Below are 15,624 nucleotides of genomic sequence, written 5' to 3'. Positions count from 1 at the left end.
AAGCACAGTACTCAAAATAACGTAATTCTTATACAATGACAGCAAAGTTGTTTCGGACAATGGATGTTTCACTAAGCTGCCTAGAATTTAGTGTCTCTACACTCAAAAACTTAACTGGAATCAAACAAAATAAGATACATATTTCCTGCCTTATTCTATAACCTTTGACAATACCAGTTACATGCCTTTTCCTATTCATGACAGAGACTAAATAGACCATGACACATGACCAGGGGCCAGCTGGAGTCCAGAACACAGTCATCCATGGGGGAATGGTTCCAGGAAACTCCCATACCAAAATCAAAATCCAGGATGCTCTAATTCCTTATATAAAATGGGACAGTATTTTCATATAACCTATACACTCCTCCTGCACACTTTAAATTATCTCTAGATTACTTATAATACCTAATACAATGTAAATGTTATATAAATAATTGTTACACTATATTTTTTTACATTTTTCTTTTTTTCTAAACTATTTTGATCTTCAGTTGAATTCACAAATGTGACACCTGCAGATAAGGAAGGCATACTGTACATGAATTCTTCCTGTGTATCTTCTGCAAAAAAGCTGCCATAGCCATCTATACTGCTATGGATAACCTAGGGCTTACCTATACCACACATCTCATTCTCCTTACAATTTAGTTTTAACTTAAGCAGAAATTACAATCGACTATGTTGCCACCTAACTTTTCTATCAAAAACTTCTCATCCAACCATCCTTTTCCTTATCTGTGATGCCTAAGCTCAAATATGGCTGTTTTGAGTAAGGTAAATAACTAAAGGAGGACCTGCTTCACAACTGATGGTTGCCTTCTCTGAGGTGACCAAAGATTCTCAACTTACTTTTATCACTGTTCAATACAATAACTAATTGTGATTTTTCACAGTGAAAAGTACCCTGCTGTCTCATATCATTTTCACCAATTTGTTATAAAATACTTACATTCCTCTATATTCCATAGGTTCAATATTATTCATTGAAAAGTAATTAACCCAATTTACTCATAATTCATCAACATAGCTTCTTACAAAATAGAAACCGAATATGTTCATATTTAAAATGTCTTTTTAAAACTTTAAATTAGATTCCTGTAACAGCCTTTATCGCTTTTAGATATAACCGCAAAAGCAACTTAAATATCCTAACCGCAAAAGCAACTTAAATATCCTAATATTAGATGTTAAAAATTTTTTTTAAGTAAAAGTGCATTAAAATAGCAATTTATTTTAAATAAATATGCTTAGTATTCTCTGCCAACTAAAGCCAACTTAGCTTAGTATTACAGATATTTTTCTACGAATTCTGAAATTTACACAAGGAAACTACTAGTAAGAATGAAACTAACCTGTTTAGTATTACTTGTCCAGAGTAAGTTGCACAAGATACGATTTTGTTACAATTATGTAGTGACATGGTAAAAACCCACAAAATTTGAGAAAGGGAACAATGACTGTCAATTGGTTTTAACTTAAGCAGAAGCTGCATTAGACTAAATATTACTATTTTCTTATTATTCATCCACAAGTTTCCAGATTATGAAAAAAATCATAAATAAATAAAACAAAAACTTGGGGTCTAACTTACAAAGAAATCCTGAATGGATTAAAAAACTGAAATTGATTAGGATTTATTTAACCTAAAGCTAACAAGGATTACTTCAAAAGTCTTCATTAAACTCTGTTTAAAACATATATAAACAGACTGACAAAACAGAAGTCAAGACATCTCTTCTCTGACAATTTCCAAAAAGAATATAAACTAATGTGGCAGTTTTAAATCTCACAAATAACTGTATAGAAGGAAGCAGATGCAATAACCAAGCTCTGTTCATATATTCCAAACAGATATAAACAAATTGACAAAATAGAAGTCAAGACATGTCTTCTCTGAGAATTTCCAAAAAGAATACAAACTACTGCGGTGGTTTTAAATCTCACAAACAACTGTAGAAAAAGAGGCAGATGCAATACCCAAGCTCCCTTCATATATTCCTAAATCATTTGATCATTACCCAAAGAATAAAGCTTCACATATTCTCTAACAATTCAGGATATGTCAACCACCCAAATTATTTCTTAATGTTCAGTGTTCATCAAAACAAGTCACAGTTGGAATCAGTAGCAAAATTTTTCCAGCAATCTATCCACAATACCTTAACTATGATTTATTTTTGGTATTAACTAAACGTTTTGCCTTTATTACTTAGGCCTGTTTCATCCTTGAGTCTTTAAAAAAAAGTAATTTTAATAATAGTATCTTCTGAAGATTTTTGTTTTATGTTCCTTTTTTTTGAGACAGGGTCTCACTGTGTTACTCAGGCTGGAGGGCAATGGCATGATCACAGCTCACAGCAGCTTCGACCTCCCGTAGCTCAGACAATCCTCTCACCTCAGCCTCCCAGGTAACTGGGACTACAGGCATGCACCACTACACCTCACTAATTTTTGTAGAGATGGGGTTTTCCATGTTGTCCAGGCTGGTCTGCAACTCATGGGCTCAAGCAATCCACCCACCTTCGCCTCCAAAAGTACTGAGATTATAGGCGTGAGGCACTGCACTCGGACTCTTCTCAAATTTTAATGTGGCCTTTTTATACTGCAGATTCTATGTTCAGAAAGTGATACATACATACTTGTGTCTGAAATAAAAATGTAAATGTTTTTATTTATTTTTTTTTTGAGACAGAGTCTCACTCTGTTGGCAGGCATGAGGCCAGAGTGCAGTGGCACAATCTCCCTCACTGCAACCTCCGCCTCCTGGGTTCAAGCAATTCTCCTGCCTCAGCCTCCCAAGTAGCTAGGACTGCAGGCGTGCGCCACCACATCCAGCTAATTTTTGAATTTTAGTAGAGATGGGGTTTCACCATGCTGGCCAGGATGGTTTTGATCTCATGACCTCATGACTCGCCCACCTTGGCCTCCCAAAGTGCTGGGATTACAGGCGTGAGCCACCACCTGCGGCCATAAATGTTTGTCTTAAAGAAATCTTTAATATATTATAAAGCTCTAACTGGAACAACCTTTACCACCACTACTAAAGTTCTGATAATAGCAAACCCAAAACTTTACATAGTACTTGATTCATGCCAGTTATTACTCACAGACCACACAAAGTAGAAGCTATTATTAGCCCATTTTACAGAATAGAAAACAGACTCCCTCAATAATACTCTGCCTCACAACAATCATATAACAACCATCATAGGTTTTTATGTGATTGGGAAGGGGAAACTCAGCTCCTACTTTATGTTCATGCCACTTTACCATTAAGAATATTAAGAATCTAGTAAGTACTGCATTTTAAAAAGCTTTTAAATGTCTCAAATTTTAAAAAATGGTATAAGTACCAATAGAATAATTCTATATGTAAGAAACAAGGAAGAATGCTCCTTCAGCCTCTCAGCAACATAATCACACCTAACATCATATAACCCTTCACACCTAACATATTTCATTCATCATTATAATGACCATGAGAGATTAAAGCTGTTTTAGAGACTACCACACAAGTTTATATTTCATTGATACTCTATTAAAAAAGCCAATAGTAACTCTACTAAGCCCATTTACTTCATTACATGCTCCTCCAACCCCCAAAAATAGTAATAATCAAGTCTTGAAAGTACTGTTACCTTCAATGTAGAATGGGAATCCCTAATTCTAAAAGATTCAATATGGTATCTCTTTTTTTTTTTCCTGAAAGTTGTCTCTAGGTTTTATCCTTAATTTTCACATGAATCAGCACACACTAAATAAATGTGTATCTAAGATACATACTTAAATAAATCCTATCCATGGTTCCTATTCATCTCTTAATTTGAGACCACCAATAATTTATGAAAACTAGTACTTAAACTATGATGAAAAACATAGTAATTTGGGGGCATTTTACAATGTAGTTAGTGTCTCAAATCATCTTTTCAACAAGAAATGATATCACCATCAATGAATGGCACTATGAAAAGCATTTATATCATTTTGTAACCTATGTGATTTCTACTCTTGTTTTGGAAAATTAAGCTGTAAGAATGAAATAAAGTTTATTTCTGAAATACAATGTACTGCTATTTGTAGTTCAAAATCACAGATTTTCAGATTGAAAAAATTTCAACACACTTATTTTTCAAATGAAATAACTAGGACAAAGAGAAATTTCATGACTTGCCCAAGACTACCAACAGGTTAACTGTCAACAGGGTTTAAAACCACAATCCACATCTCTTGACTCCCAACGGTTTTACTTATAAACAACAAAAAAAAAGATGTCTAATGAAGTGGAATAATTTTAAGAAAGGCAAGTATCACTATTTTTAAAGACAAATATTATAACATTTTAGCAAAACATGAACTACGTGGGTGGGGGAAAGAAGTCTTATAAGCAAAAATTTAATCAACAAGAGTCCCAAATCCAGCAAAATGATTTAAAATTCTGCTTCAAGATCTCATAAATAAGCAACCATCATTAAGTGACAACTAGAAAGCAGACTTAATAAACCAACTAGATTCACTATTCAAGCTAACAAATAAACAAATAACAAAGCTTTCTTTTTGTCAAAAAAAAAAAATTCTTATTCTACAATTTAAGAATTTTGATACTTGAAAGTATCCCTTTTCTTTAAAATAAATCTCATATTTTAAAAAATGTAAAATCTAATTAAACATATACCATAGCACAAAAAAAATTTTTAGCTTCCTATCCAATTCCATTCATTTTGTTAAAAATGTTATAAGGTAGATGTGATAATCTCAGTCATATTTTATACAAAAGACAGAAACAACCGTAAGATATGTACATATTCTTTTTCAATCACACTTGAATGCATCAATTTTAACCTGTAAACTTTTAAAACTGCTCTTAAACTTTGACTTTCCTCTTGACCAAAATTCAACCACTACGATTATAACTAGACTAACTACAGATGATCAGTGCCTATTTTTAAATTTACATGTACAAATATTACACCCCATTTCAAATAGCTATAATTTGAAGTTTTCTAGATATTTCAATGTGATGTGATACATGAGTTCTCCCATTTAAAATACAGCTCAATTTATCAGTTAATGTAACCTATCATTTCCAGGTAGAGTTGAAACTAATGGAACTAAGGTGTTACTCCCCAAGTAATTTTTAAACCAATTTTAAATAAATTCAACTTGAAATACAACGTAAAACCTGAAGTTGTAAGAATTAGACTATAAAAAATACTGTACGAGAGACTTTGCACATGCTGACTCAGATATAAAACAGCAAGATCTACCACTGAACAAAAATAATCACTCAGAAACCCAGTGTTACAAATGTTTTTAGAACTGACTAAATATCAACTAAAAGGTAAATAAACTTAACTCACACACCTAGATATAGTCTGATGGATAAGAAACCACCTCTAATGGTATCTTGCATCCAGAAGACACAGAGTAAGCAATATGTTAAATGAAAAGAAACAATGAGTCAAAGAACTCCCAAGTTCTAATGAGAATTTTAAACTGTCTCAGGAGTATGCCAACATCACTATTCTAGAAAGGAGAAAACTCCAAGCAAGAAAAAACACTTCCATTCGAAATAGGTGGATTTTAAGAATAACACACAGATAAAGACAATGCTTATTCTATCTTAAATCTGAGATGCAGACTAGGGATAAAAATTCACTTTTTACTATAATATTTCCTCCCCCTCCTCTCCCTAAAAATTAAATTAACTCAAAATCAAAATTGGTAGCTCATTTATACTGAAGAAAACAAAATTATATTCCTGCAAGGATTAGACATTACCATAATTTGGCCAGATACCTTTAAGCTGCTTCATTTTAAAAAAATAACATTACCAAAAGATTTCAAGAAAACGCAGCAATCCTCAGTGACTTAGTTTTGTGGGTTTTAAACAGATGCAAAGATGTAAAAGCAGATGCAAAGACGAGTTTTGTAAAACGTGCCCCATCTTAAAAATGGAATACTATAATCTTTGTGAAAATTTTTTCAAATAGCCAAAGAAGACATGTAAATTCACTGAAGACTTCTATCAAATATTTATAAACCTAAAAATTCATTTCAAACATTATCATTAGTAAATCTTGAAGTTTACTTCCAGCTCCATTCACTTCAGCCAAGAAACGAATGTTAAGTAACCCAAATCACTACTTGAAAACTAACACACTTTCAGGGTGAAAATGAATACACTGTTAAATCTCCACTCGATGTATTCAACCTCAGTACTCTTGCTTATTTCAACAGCTGTGAACGGCTGTAACAACGTATATTAAATCACAAGAGATTTATACACAAGTTAGGAAACATACTACATACAAAAAGAAACAAAAGCCATTTTAATTGTCCTGCCTTCACCTCACAAAAGACATTCATTCTTAGCTGGCTGAAACTTCCTAGACATTAGGGTTGTTCTCATGAAGTAACATTAGTAATTGTTAACTATCTCAAAACAGTTAAAAAAGCCTCTCAAAATCAATGCACTGCATAAATTTCCAAAGCTTGGTGTGCCCGGTGTGACTGCTTTAACTGCCCAACACACATATTCACACAAGGAACCTACATCAGTTTAGGAGAAAATGTTACAGAAAATACAGCTCCTTTAAAGTAACTTCCAATCACAATACTGAAGTGATAGGTCTATTTCTGAAAAGCAATTTTTAAAAATTCCTAAGATACTCACTGTGACAACCCACAAAATTAAGAAAAAGGTCTTTTTACGCTATTAAACAAAATATGTCCCAATACAAACAGAACAACTTTTATTGGCCAAGTTCTATCCCATAGTAAATATGTGGACAAAAATCAAAACTCTTCAGTGTACTCCAATAATAGTTTTTAATTAAACGAGAGGCATACCGTAAGAATTAGAAAACGCCTACTGAACTTCTGGTTCTAGGGAATTACAGGCTTTACACTTCTGCAAAGATGTGTTTTAGTAAATGCAAGATGAACCACTGACCAACTATAATCACACATCAGAACCCTTCCAACAAAAAAAACCTAGGACTGAATTTAAGAAAAACAAAATAAACGAGAGGGGGAAAAAAAATTTCCTGCCACGGTTCCGCAGCGGCTGGATAGCCTGCTTGTGAAATGCTAATGCCACTTCGGAGCAGTTAGTCACCAGCTATTGTGTAGGGCAGGAGAAAGCAGAGCCGGCCGCGCGTGCAGAGCAAGCGAGCGAACGAGCGAGCGCGCTCTCCCTCTTCGCGCCGCTCCCGCCGCTGCCGACTCTCGCGCGCCCCCGCGACGGCACGGACGCGCGCGCCGGCCCCTCCTCCTCCGGCCTTGCACTGCACAACACTCATGACGTATCTTTATTTCTAGCACATTAACAAAATATCACAAATAAATTGTCCGCAGCCCCTGCGGCCCCGAGGTACGAGTACCCCCGGCCACTGGCCCCGCAGCCCCCGAGCCGGCCTCCCAACCCTCCCCGTGGCCTTTGGAGCTTTCACGTTCTAGGGCCAAGTTTTTGTCTCTGTAAAAAATTGCGGGAAATTCAATTTTTATTCGACTCAGGGAAAAGTTTCTTTGCTCTGCGACGTGAATGTCTCACCAGATTCTGGTAGGTCCTGGGATGCTCCTTCCCGGTCCAGTCGGTGCGCCGGGGCAGCAGCTGCGGGGAGAGGACGCCCCGTGAGCCCGGCCCCCGGCCCCTGCCCGCCCGCTCCCCTCCCCCGCCCGCCCCGCGCCCCGGCGGGGACCCCGAGCCCCGCGCCCCGCGCCCTGGCGGCGGCGGCGGCGGCGGCGCAGCGGCCCAGGGGCGACCGCGCGGCGGCGAGACGCGCCGGGCCGCCGCCGCCCTTACCTCCTTCTCGGCCACCTCGCGGATCAGCACCTGCAACAACAAAGCGGGGAGAACTGAGCCCCGCGCCCCGGGCCGCGGCCCCGCCGCCGCCGCCGCCTCCCTCCCCCACGCCCGAGAGCGGCAAGCGCCGGCCCGGCCCGCGCCGCGCGCCACCGTACCTGAGCCGCCTGCTGACAGGGTCCATCTTCCAGGAACCGGGCGATGAGGAAGTAGAGCTCTGCGCGGGAGAGAGGGACAGGGAGACACACTAGCTGAGCGGCCGGGCGGCGGGGGGCGGGGGACCGCGGGCGGAATCGCCCGGTGCCAGCGGCCCCGGCAGCCCCCCGACTTACCCGATCGTAGCTCCGAGAGGCCTTTCCTCTCACAAGACATGTTTATGGGTCACTTCAGGGCCGCCGACGGGACACCCCGCCGCCGAGGGGAAGCGGGGACGGTGCCGCCGCCTGCCCTATAGCTGTCAGTGTGTGTTCACGAGCCGAGCCTAGGCTCCACCATTCAAGCAACGGCGGCGGAGGCGGAGGAGGAGGAGGAGGAAACAACAACTCTCAGGCAGCGGCTACGGCCGTGGCCGCCTCCGCCGCGGATCCCTCCGCCACAGAAAGGAGTCCGCCGCCTTCGCGGCCCCGGGCTCGGCCCCGGCTGCGTTCCGCGCCCCCGCCCCCCGGCTTTAAAAAAGGAGTGCCTCCGACCCCTTGCCCTCAGCGCTCTACATCCGGCACGGCGCGACCCCCACGCGCTCCTCCCCGCAGGGCGTGCGATTTATTTATTTATTTCCAGTCGGAGAAGATGTCGGAGCTCGAGCCGCCGGTTGGCTGGAAGGCGCTTTCTCTGTGGAGGCCGATAGTGGCAGGGAGGGGGCCGGGGACGGGTCCGCGGAGGGATCTGACGCACACGGCGCCGCAGCACAGGCTCTATTCAGCGGCGCTGGCTGGAGCTGAGATGGAAGTTAGTTTCTGTGTAGCAGAAATAGGAAACAAATGAAGCAGAACTGCCCAAAGAGGGGAAATGCCCCGAGGATGGGTCTCACTCACCCGCGTACACAGACACACACGCAGAGAGCACTTTCACGCTGGGCAAACTCGGGATCGCCCTACCCTGCCCGAGTTGAATGATAGTGTTTGGTTTCTGTCTCTTGCCATGTGCATGTGTATAAATGCTGCGGATTGGCATCTGTGTAAGTCTTGTCCTGCGTTATTTCTGCAGCCTATGCAAGTGTTGTGTAATTTATTGGAGTGCTGTATATTGCAATAGAGGTTTGGGCTGCTTTTTGTTAAGCACTTGCGTTTTGCAAACCCGTTATTTGCTGAAGCCACCTCTGCATATTTCTTTTATTACTGCCATTGCTTTTGGCGTACGTTTTTTTAAATGTTTTTTATTGTTAAACGGGCAAAGCGAACTCTTGATTTGTACTTCAGATACTCTTTTTCCTTATTTCAAAAAGGCTACTGATGGCTAATTAGGGATTTGGAATTAGAGAACCTTAAAGATTTTTTAGGTGTTTACGAGAAGGGAGAATGTAAACCTGAGGGAAAGGAAAGAACGCTAATATTTATCTCTAACTGTCTGGAGGTAATTTAGTAACAGATCGATAACCTACCGAAGGATATTGAAAGAGTATACTATAGTTTAGCCAAGGTGAATAGTGATTAAATAATTTAAATAATCTGTGTGTCTTGCAGTTGACTTCGTCATGCTAATTAATGGCTTCTAATTTGAGGTGTAAACCATTCCTGTTTACTGTTAATCACGGGAAGACTTCTTGAAAACTGACAAAAAGAGGAAAAAATAATCTTTCGTAAATTAGTATGTAATTACCGGTTTTATATGCTAAATCATACATCTGTGCTTTGCTGATGAGGATAAGGGCCTTGTTTTTTAAAAAAACGAATACGGGTGAAATTAATGGAAACAATGGAAAAAGCCATTTGTTAGAAAACAAGGAGACCAAATGATATTTATCTCCAGATGATTTAAGCACTTACCAAAAAGACTTGAGAGTTCAATTTTTTTTAGGGATTGCATTTTAAACGGAATTTGGATAGTCGTTCTTTTGTTAACATTTAACAAAAGATTCTTCTTAAATTTTTTAGATAATAAACTGCATTTTATGTGTCTGGTTTAAAAAGGTTATTTGTGGGGAAAGGACCAACAAGCTGTATTGTGGTTTTCTAGATTGTTTCCTCAAGCCTTGTAACCTCCTAGCTCCTTACATTCCTAGTGGGAAATACTTGCTGCAAATGCCTTGGGCTGCACTGTAAGCCCAAGTGTGCTGCACCGGTGTGATGCCCTATACTAAAACATCCAGAAATCATCATACATGTAAGGAAGAAGAAATAAAGCCTCAAACCCTTTGGAATAATAGGATATAAAATTGCCTTTTGTAATTCAATCTTAAAATAAAAATGGAAGGTTACCATGACTTGTCCTATTGCAACCTGGTTATCAGAGTAACTGTCATTTTTTTTTAATATGGCTATTCTCAAATACTGAAAATATGCATCTTTAAAGACACTTAATTCTATTCTATTATAGGTAAAGTAGCCGGCTTCTAGGTGGTTAGGCTTGAAAAGATAGACTGAAAAGATAGGTCATTTTGTATGCCTTTTTGCAATTGTATTTATTTCTAAGACCGATGCTATTTTAACTTAACTTTTTAAAAAGTATTCTTCAAATAATTATAATATTTTACATAATCATGAAGTTCTTCAAATAGATTTTAGAAACTAAAAATTATAGTAGGATTTTCTGGTTTTGAAAGATTGAAATGTATGATTCTTCTAATAGATGTTTTATCCTTGTGATTGAAAATAAACCAAATTATGACATGGAATATCATATTACTCTGGGTAAAGTATGCCATATATATCTTGTGTGTGTTATGTAAACATAGAAGACTAGCATGATTATCTCATATATTCTTTTCATTTAGAAGCCACAAAAGCTTTCACCTAAGTATGCTACTAGTACTTAGCTCCTTAAAAAAATTTTTGGAAAATCCCCCTCTAAGTTTTCTAAACATGATGTTCCTATCATTTTGATTAATTTTTGACAGTGTTACAGTTTGTTTTTCAAATGTCCAATTTGAAGATAGTCGTAACCATCCCTTTGAACTATTGTCTAAGAATATATACATTACCTGCCAAAAATTAAAACTTCTCTTCAACCAAATAATTTGTATTTAACAATAGATATTAAATTGAAGTTTAATATCTTTAAATGTAACAAACATTCCAAATATGTCCTTTAAATGTAACAAATATTCCAAATAGCCTTTTTAATTTCCTTAAACATAATAATCATTTCTGAATTTTAGCATTGACAGTTAATTATAAGATTTATTAAGTTGTTTATTGTCCTTGTGTACCCACAAAGTCTGTACATATCAAATAGAAAGAAAAGTCTTATTTAGAAGTTCTAGATTTTAGTTCCCAAAGCAATGACTCTTGCAGTTTTTTTCCAGCTCTTTTGCATATAAGGATGGTTCAGATTCCATCTATATCCTTTCCTGTTTGTTTATTTTAACATGTTTATGAGCTCCAAAAATAAAATGTCCCTTTAAAAAGATCTCCATGCAGTTTAAATAACAAGGTTAACAAATAATAGTAAAAGTTTGGAAAACCAAGAGCTAATGTTTTTATATAATATAGTCTCTCTAGGACAAATAGAAACTTTTCTTAAAACAAAAGTTTATGTGAAATTCATCACTTTTCACTTGGCATCACATGAAACAAAATAAACATTTAACATTTTTTTATTGAGCTTGTAAGCTATTATTTCAATAAAATAATCAAATACTGTCATTTCAATTATTTCTGGAACAAGATGGGATGGTATTTATAAGTACAAAAATTATACATTTATGAAATTTGATTAGTCTCCACTTGTATGGTGAATAACACATAACTCAAAAAATTTCTACAAATACAACTTTGAAAATTTCGTGTTAAATCTTGTTTTTGTTTTGATGTTACGTTTCTTATATAGTAAAAGCTTTATCCTATGAAATGCAGAAATGTAAAAGTAGAAAACACGCTTCTCTCAAAAATACCTTTTAAAAAAAATACTCATCTGCTCCAAGAACAGAAAACAACTGTCAAGGATCTTATTTAACAAGTCACACTCCTCCTTATGGCTTGCTCCCCAATACTGTATGTTTCTGTTCATGCTTATCTGACTTTCTCTCTCTCTTACACACATACACATCCTTCTTCCTTCATAAAGCATGAATATTTATCAGGTTTGAAGCACATGAGCAGATATACTATTTGGCTACTACAAAAAGAATAGGGATAACCAATCTAAGTGAGCCATTCCCCATTATTTAACAATTTTTTGTTATTTAAAGTTAACAATTGTCCCTTATAGCTCTCTGAGGAACTTTTTACTTACATTAGAGCATGTTTCCCTTTAATGTGTAAAAAATTTTATCTGGTCCTCAACAATCATATTATCCCTTATGTATTTAAATGTTAGTAATTCACTCAGTCTTTTTTTCTCCAAGTTAGATAATTCTAGTTTATATTTTTATAAGTCTTAATTTGCACAAGAAATACACATCTTCATGGGTTGGTTTATATAGTTTTTTTAAAATGATCATTTCATGAGTTTAACAGTACAATTACAAAGATTAAAGGAGAAAAACAATTTTAGAACATATTCCCCTAAGATTTGGAGCAACACAGTGGATGAAGCAGAAAAAGCTGTTCCAGATGGCAGGAAATATAAAGGAGAAGTCTGTAGGCATGTTCTATCATAGGAAGATATCTGATGGACTGGGAGTGGGCTGGGTTGAACAGAGAACAGTGAAAGGAGAAGGTAAAGTGGGGAGAGGAGAGGAGACTGGGTGCAGAGGCGCTGGTAGTACACTATTATCTATGTGATGTTAAGATGACATTTGAGAAAAACAGTTAGGTAGTCACTTGCCTTCATATGTGCCTAAATCCATGAACTTCAAGAACACCAAAGAAAAAGCATTTTCGTTATAGAAATGGAAGGGGAAGTTTTATCTGACAAATAGAAATCTCTGTATAATAAAAATAATGAACATTAAGGACACCAAAGTAGACACTACTGATGATGAAGAAGAACAGGTGTTTGAAAGAATAAGGACTGAACAGTCAGGGCAGCCACAAGTCTGACTTGAGACTCATACATAAGTTCTAACTCAAAATTGAGAATAAAGCCAACTTAGATTTAACTTACTTTGTAACCAAAAATACTCTTATTTTCTGAATTCCTATGAAACCTAATTATACAGTCTAATTTGTATATTGTTTTTGTTTTACTTCATATATAGGTGTGTGTGTTTACACTTGGCAAAGGTCCCTGACTTATGCCTCTGTTGCTTTATTCCCTTTCACAGGTATTCTCATATATGTTTGTTGAAACAGTGACTAGCTATTACAAAAAAATTAGTTCTATCATACTTATAAAATTTAAAATATCAATACCAAGTAGATCTTTCAACCACAATGTGTATGCTAAAATTTAAGAAAAGCTTATAATTTGATTTTGAGATTACACCTACAATTCTTGTTACAGTAACAATTTTCATGCTTACACTTGAGTACCTAAAAATATAGGTGCAGATGAAATGGCTATAGTGGATTTTTAAATGCTTCTCAAAATTTACCAACTGACAATGATTTATAGACAAACTACAATAGCCTTTAAATGGAATATTGTGGTAATAATATATGTACTGTTTCCCCTTAACGAGGTATCAGAAGTAATGCCACTAGACATCATTAGGGAAAATCTTTCTTAAAAACGTTGAGTAAGTGGCATCATGTGAGAAGGAAGAAATATATTGTCTTTTTGTCTTATCATAGTTTGTACATGTTACACTTTACACTTGTTTTCATCATTCCGTTTTGAGTTTTTTGGCAAGTACATGTGTAAGAATTCCATATTTCCCTGATATTCCTGCATTTTCAGCTTTTTTCCAAGTGTCTTTATAAAAGTTTCCTTCTTTTCTATCAGTGAAATGTTAATTTCCAATGGTAAACCAAATATGGAAGATAAGATATGTAATTATTTGGAGAAACAATTCCCATGTTATATTTTCAGTTTGGATATATTCTAAGAACTCTAAAAATATAAAAATGAATCTATTCTTTCCCCTTATAGTTGGGATTGTCACACATTAAAATCTTCAACATATCTTATTTTCAGCTGCCATGGTTATTATACAAAAGACTAAAACAATTTAAATAATTGGTGTCAAAAGGAGAAAAAGATACGTAGCCTGCCTCCCTGCCTCTCTTCCTTTCTTCCTACCTTGTTTCCCTCCTTCCCTCCTTTCTGCTTTCTTTCCTCTGTTTTTCCATAAGGAAAGAAATGGGGTGCTAAGTAGCAAATATTTGCTGTTTGTGCAGTATGTAATCGCATTTTTGTGTTACCATATTTTTCTTATTTCAACATTTTTGCCAAAGTCCAGGTAAATGTGGCCTCTTCGGATATTAGATTTTACTGAGTTAGAGGAATTATTAAATTTTTTTAAAGATTTTTTTCATCTTTCACACTCTAATTTATGAAGTTTTCAGGACTTACATAAATGTAAACCTCTCTATGGTTAATATTGCTTAACTTCACTTCTTCGAGATATTTAGGTATCTTGTTTCATTTTCATTTTTAGATCCAAATCCTATCATATATAAAAACAAAACAAACAAAGTTTGTGTTTAACATACAATGGCAAATTTCCATGGCACAATAGTGAAGATATTTTCCCCTAAAGCCTATTAACAGGCATTCTTCTATTAGAATAATAATTAGAAAGGTTATTTCCTCTTTTAATCACCAACTTTTTTCCTGTTATTATCATCTTTTCCTTTTTACTACTCATAATATTTTAATAGAAATTTTTTTAATGTTAAAAAAGATGAAAAAAAAATAAGAACTTCTGTCACAAGTTCTGGTGTTCTATATTGCTGTGAAGCTGTGTTTCTTTTTTCCTGAGCAAAATTATTTGAGTTGACATAGAAACCAAAAGTCAACCTCTAACATCTGTCCCTTGCTCTTATATGTCATTCCTACTACTATAGTATCCTCATTGCAGTATTCTTCCTTTCTCTCTGTCAGCTGCAGAACCATCATTTAAATACTTGCAATTTGACCCTCATTATGGAGATGCCCAGCTTACCAGAGACCGATAATCTGAGGCAGCAGTGACCCCTCTAACTGCAACATCTGGAAAGCAAAGGTTTCATAATCTGGCCAGCCTCCAGAAATTATCAGTTATTAAAATCTGACTTTGTTTAACAGCAGTAACTCAATTTATTGAATGGATTGCAAGAGATATCAACCAATGGCTATCTATACCATGCAGCTTTAACTACAAAGAATTCACATTTTTGAAATAGAAACAAGGAATGCTTATTTCATATAGACTCTGTTTCTGTATCTTAACCTAATTGTTTTTAGTACAAAATATATATATTTTACAATGCTAGCAGGAATAAAGTCTGCCAAGTTATTTTTAGCAACTGCGAAACAACATCCTAAAACTTTGTGAAATAATTGCCTCAGTGTGATATAGACTCATGCATTTTTTTTTTCAAAACACTTTTTCAGTGAGGGTATGACTCTCATATTTTAAAATTAACAATTAATTTGTAACAGGTTACTTTTACTTATACAATATTATTAACCATATAGAGGTTTGAGTCAAGACCTCTAGCCACAAGTAGATTGAAACTTACAAACTAGAGTCACAAGTTGCATTGACTCCAAAAAATATTTTAGTGTGCAAATTTTTTTCTTTTAGTTTTTTTAGGTTACAAACATATTGTCATTCATTAAAAGTTTAGTTTTTT

At 36.4% G+C, this 15,624-nt stretch overlaps 1 protein-coding gene across 2 annotated transcripts in view; it reads right to left on the bottom strand.

Moving 5' to 3' along the window:
- Nucleotides 1–8,200, bottom strand: part of PHIP (pleckstrin homology domain interacting protein) — a 151,128-nt gene extending 142,928 nt beyond the window's left edge. The window contains exons 1-4 of one of the 2 annotated variants that reach the window (XM_021670307.2): nt 8,140–8,200; nt 7,966–8,024; nt 7,808–7,837; nt 7,556–7,615 (exon numbers count right to left, since the gene is read on the bottom strand). In XM_021670307.2, the coding sequence (XP_021525982.1) occupies nt 7,556–7,615; nt 7,808–7,837; nt 7,966–8,024; nt 8,140–8,179 (189 nt within the window). In that variant the 5' untranslated portion in view covers nt 8,180–8,200. The remainder of the gene's footprint in view (nt 1–7,555; nt 7,616–7,807; nt 7,838–7,965; nt 8,025–8,139) is intronic. The other variant, XM_021670306.2, reaches the window with a different exon arrangement.
- Nucleotides 8,201–15,624: the final 7,424 nt, after the last annotated feature.

Source organism: Aotus nancymaae, unplaced genomic scaffold (genome assembly GCF_030222135.1).
Source record: "Aotus nancymaae isolate 86718 unplaced genomic scaffold, 86718_ANA_hifiasm-v0.15.2.pri h1tg000040l, whole genome shotgun sequence".
NCBI classification, from domain to species: Eukaryota; Metazoa; Chordata; class Mammalia; order Primates; family Aotidae; genus Aotus; species Aotus nancymaae.
Note: the sequence above shows the minus strand (reverse complement) of the source record. Positions and strands in the feature narration are given on the sequence as shown.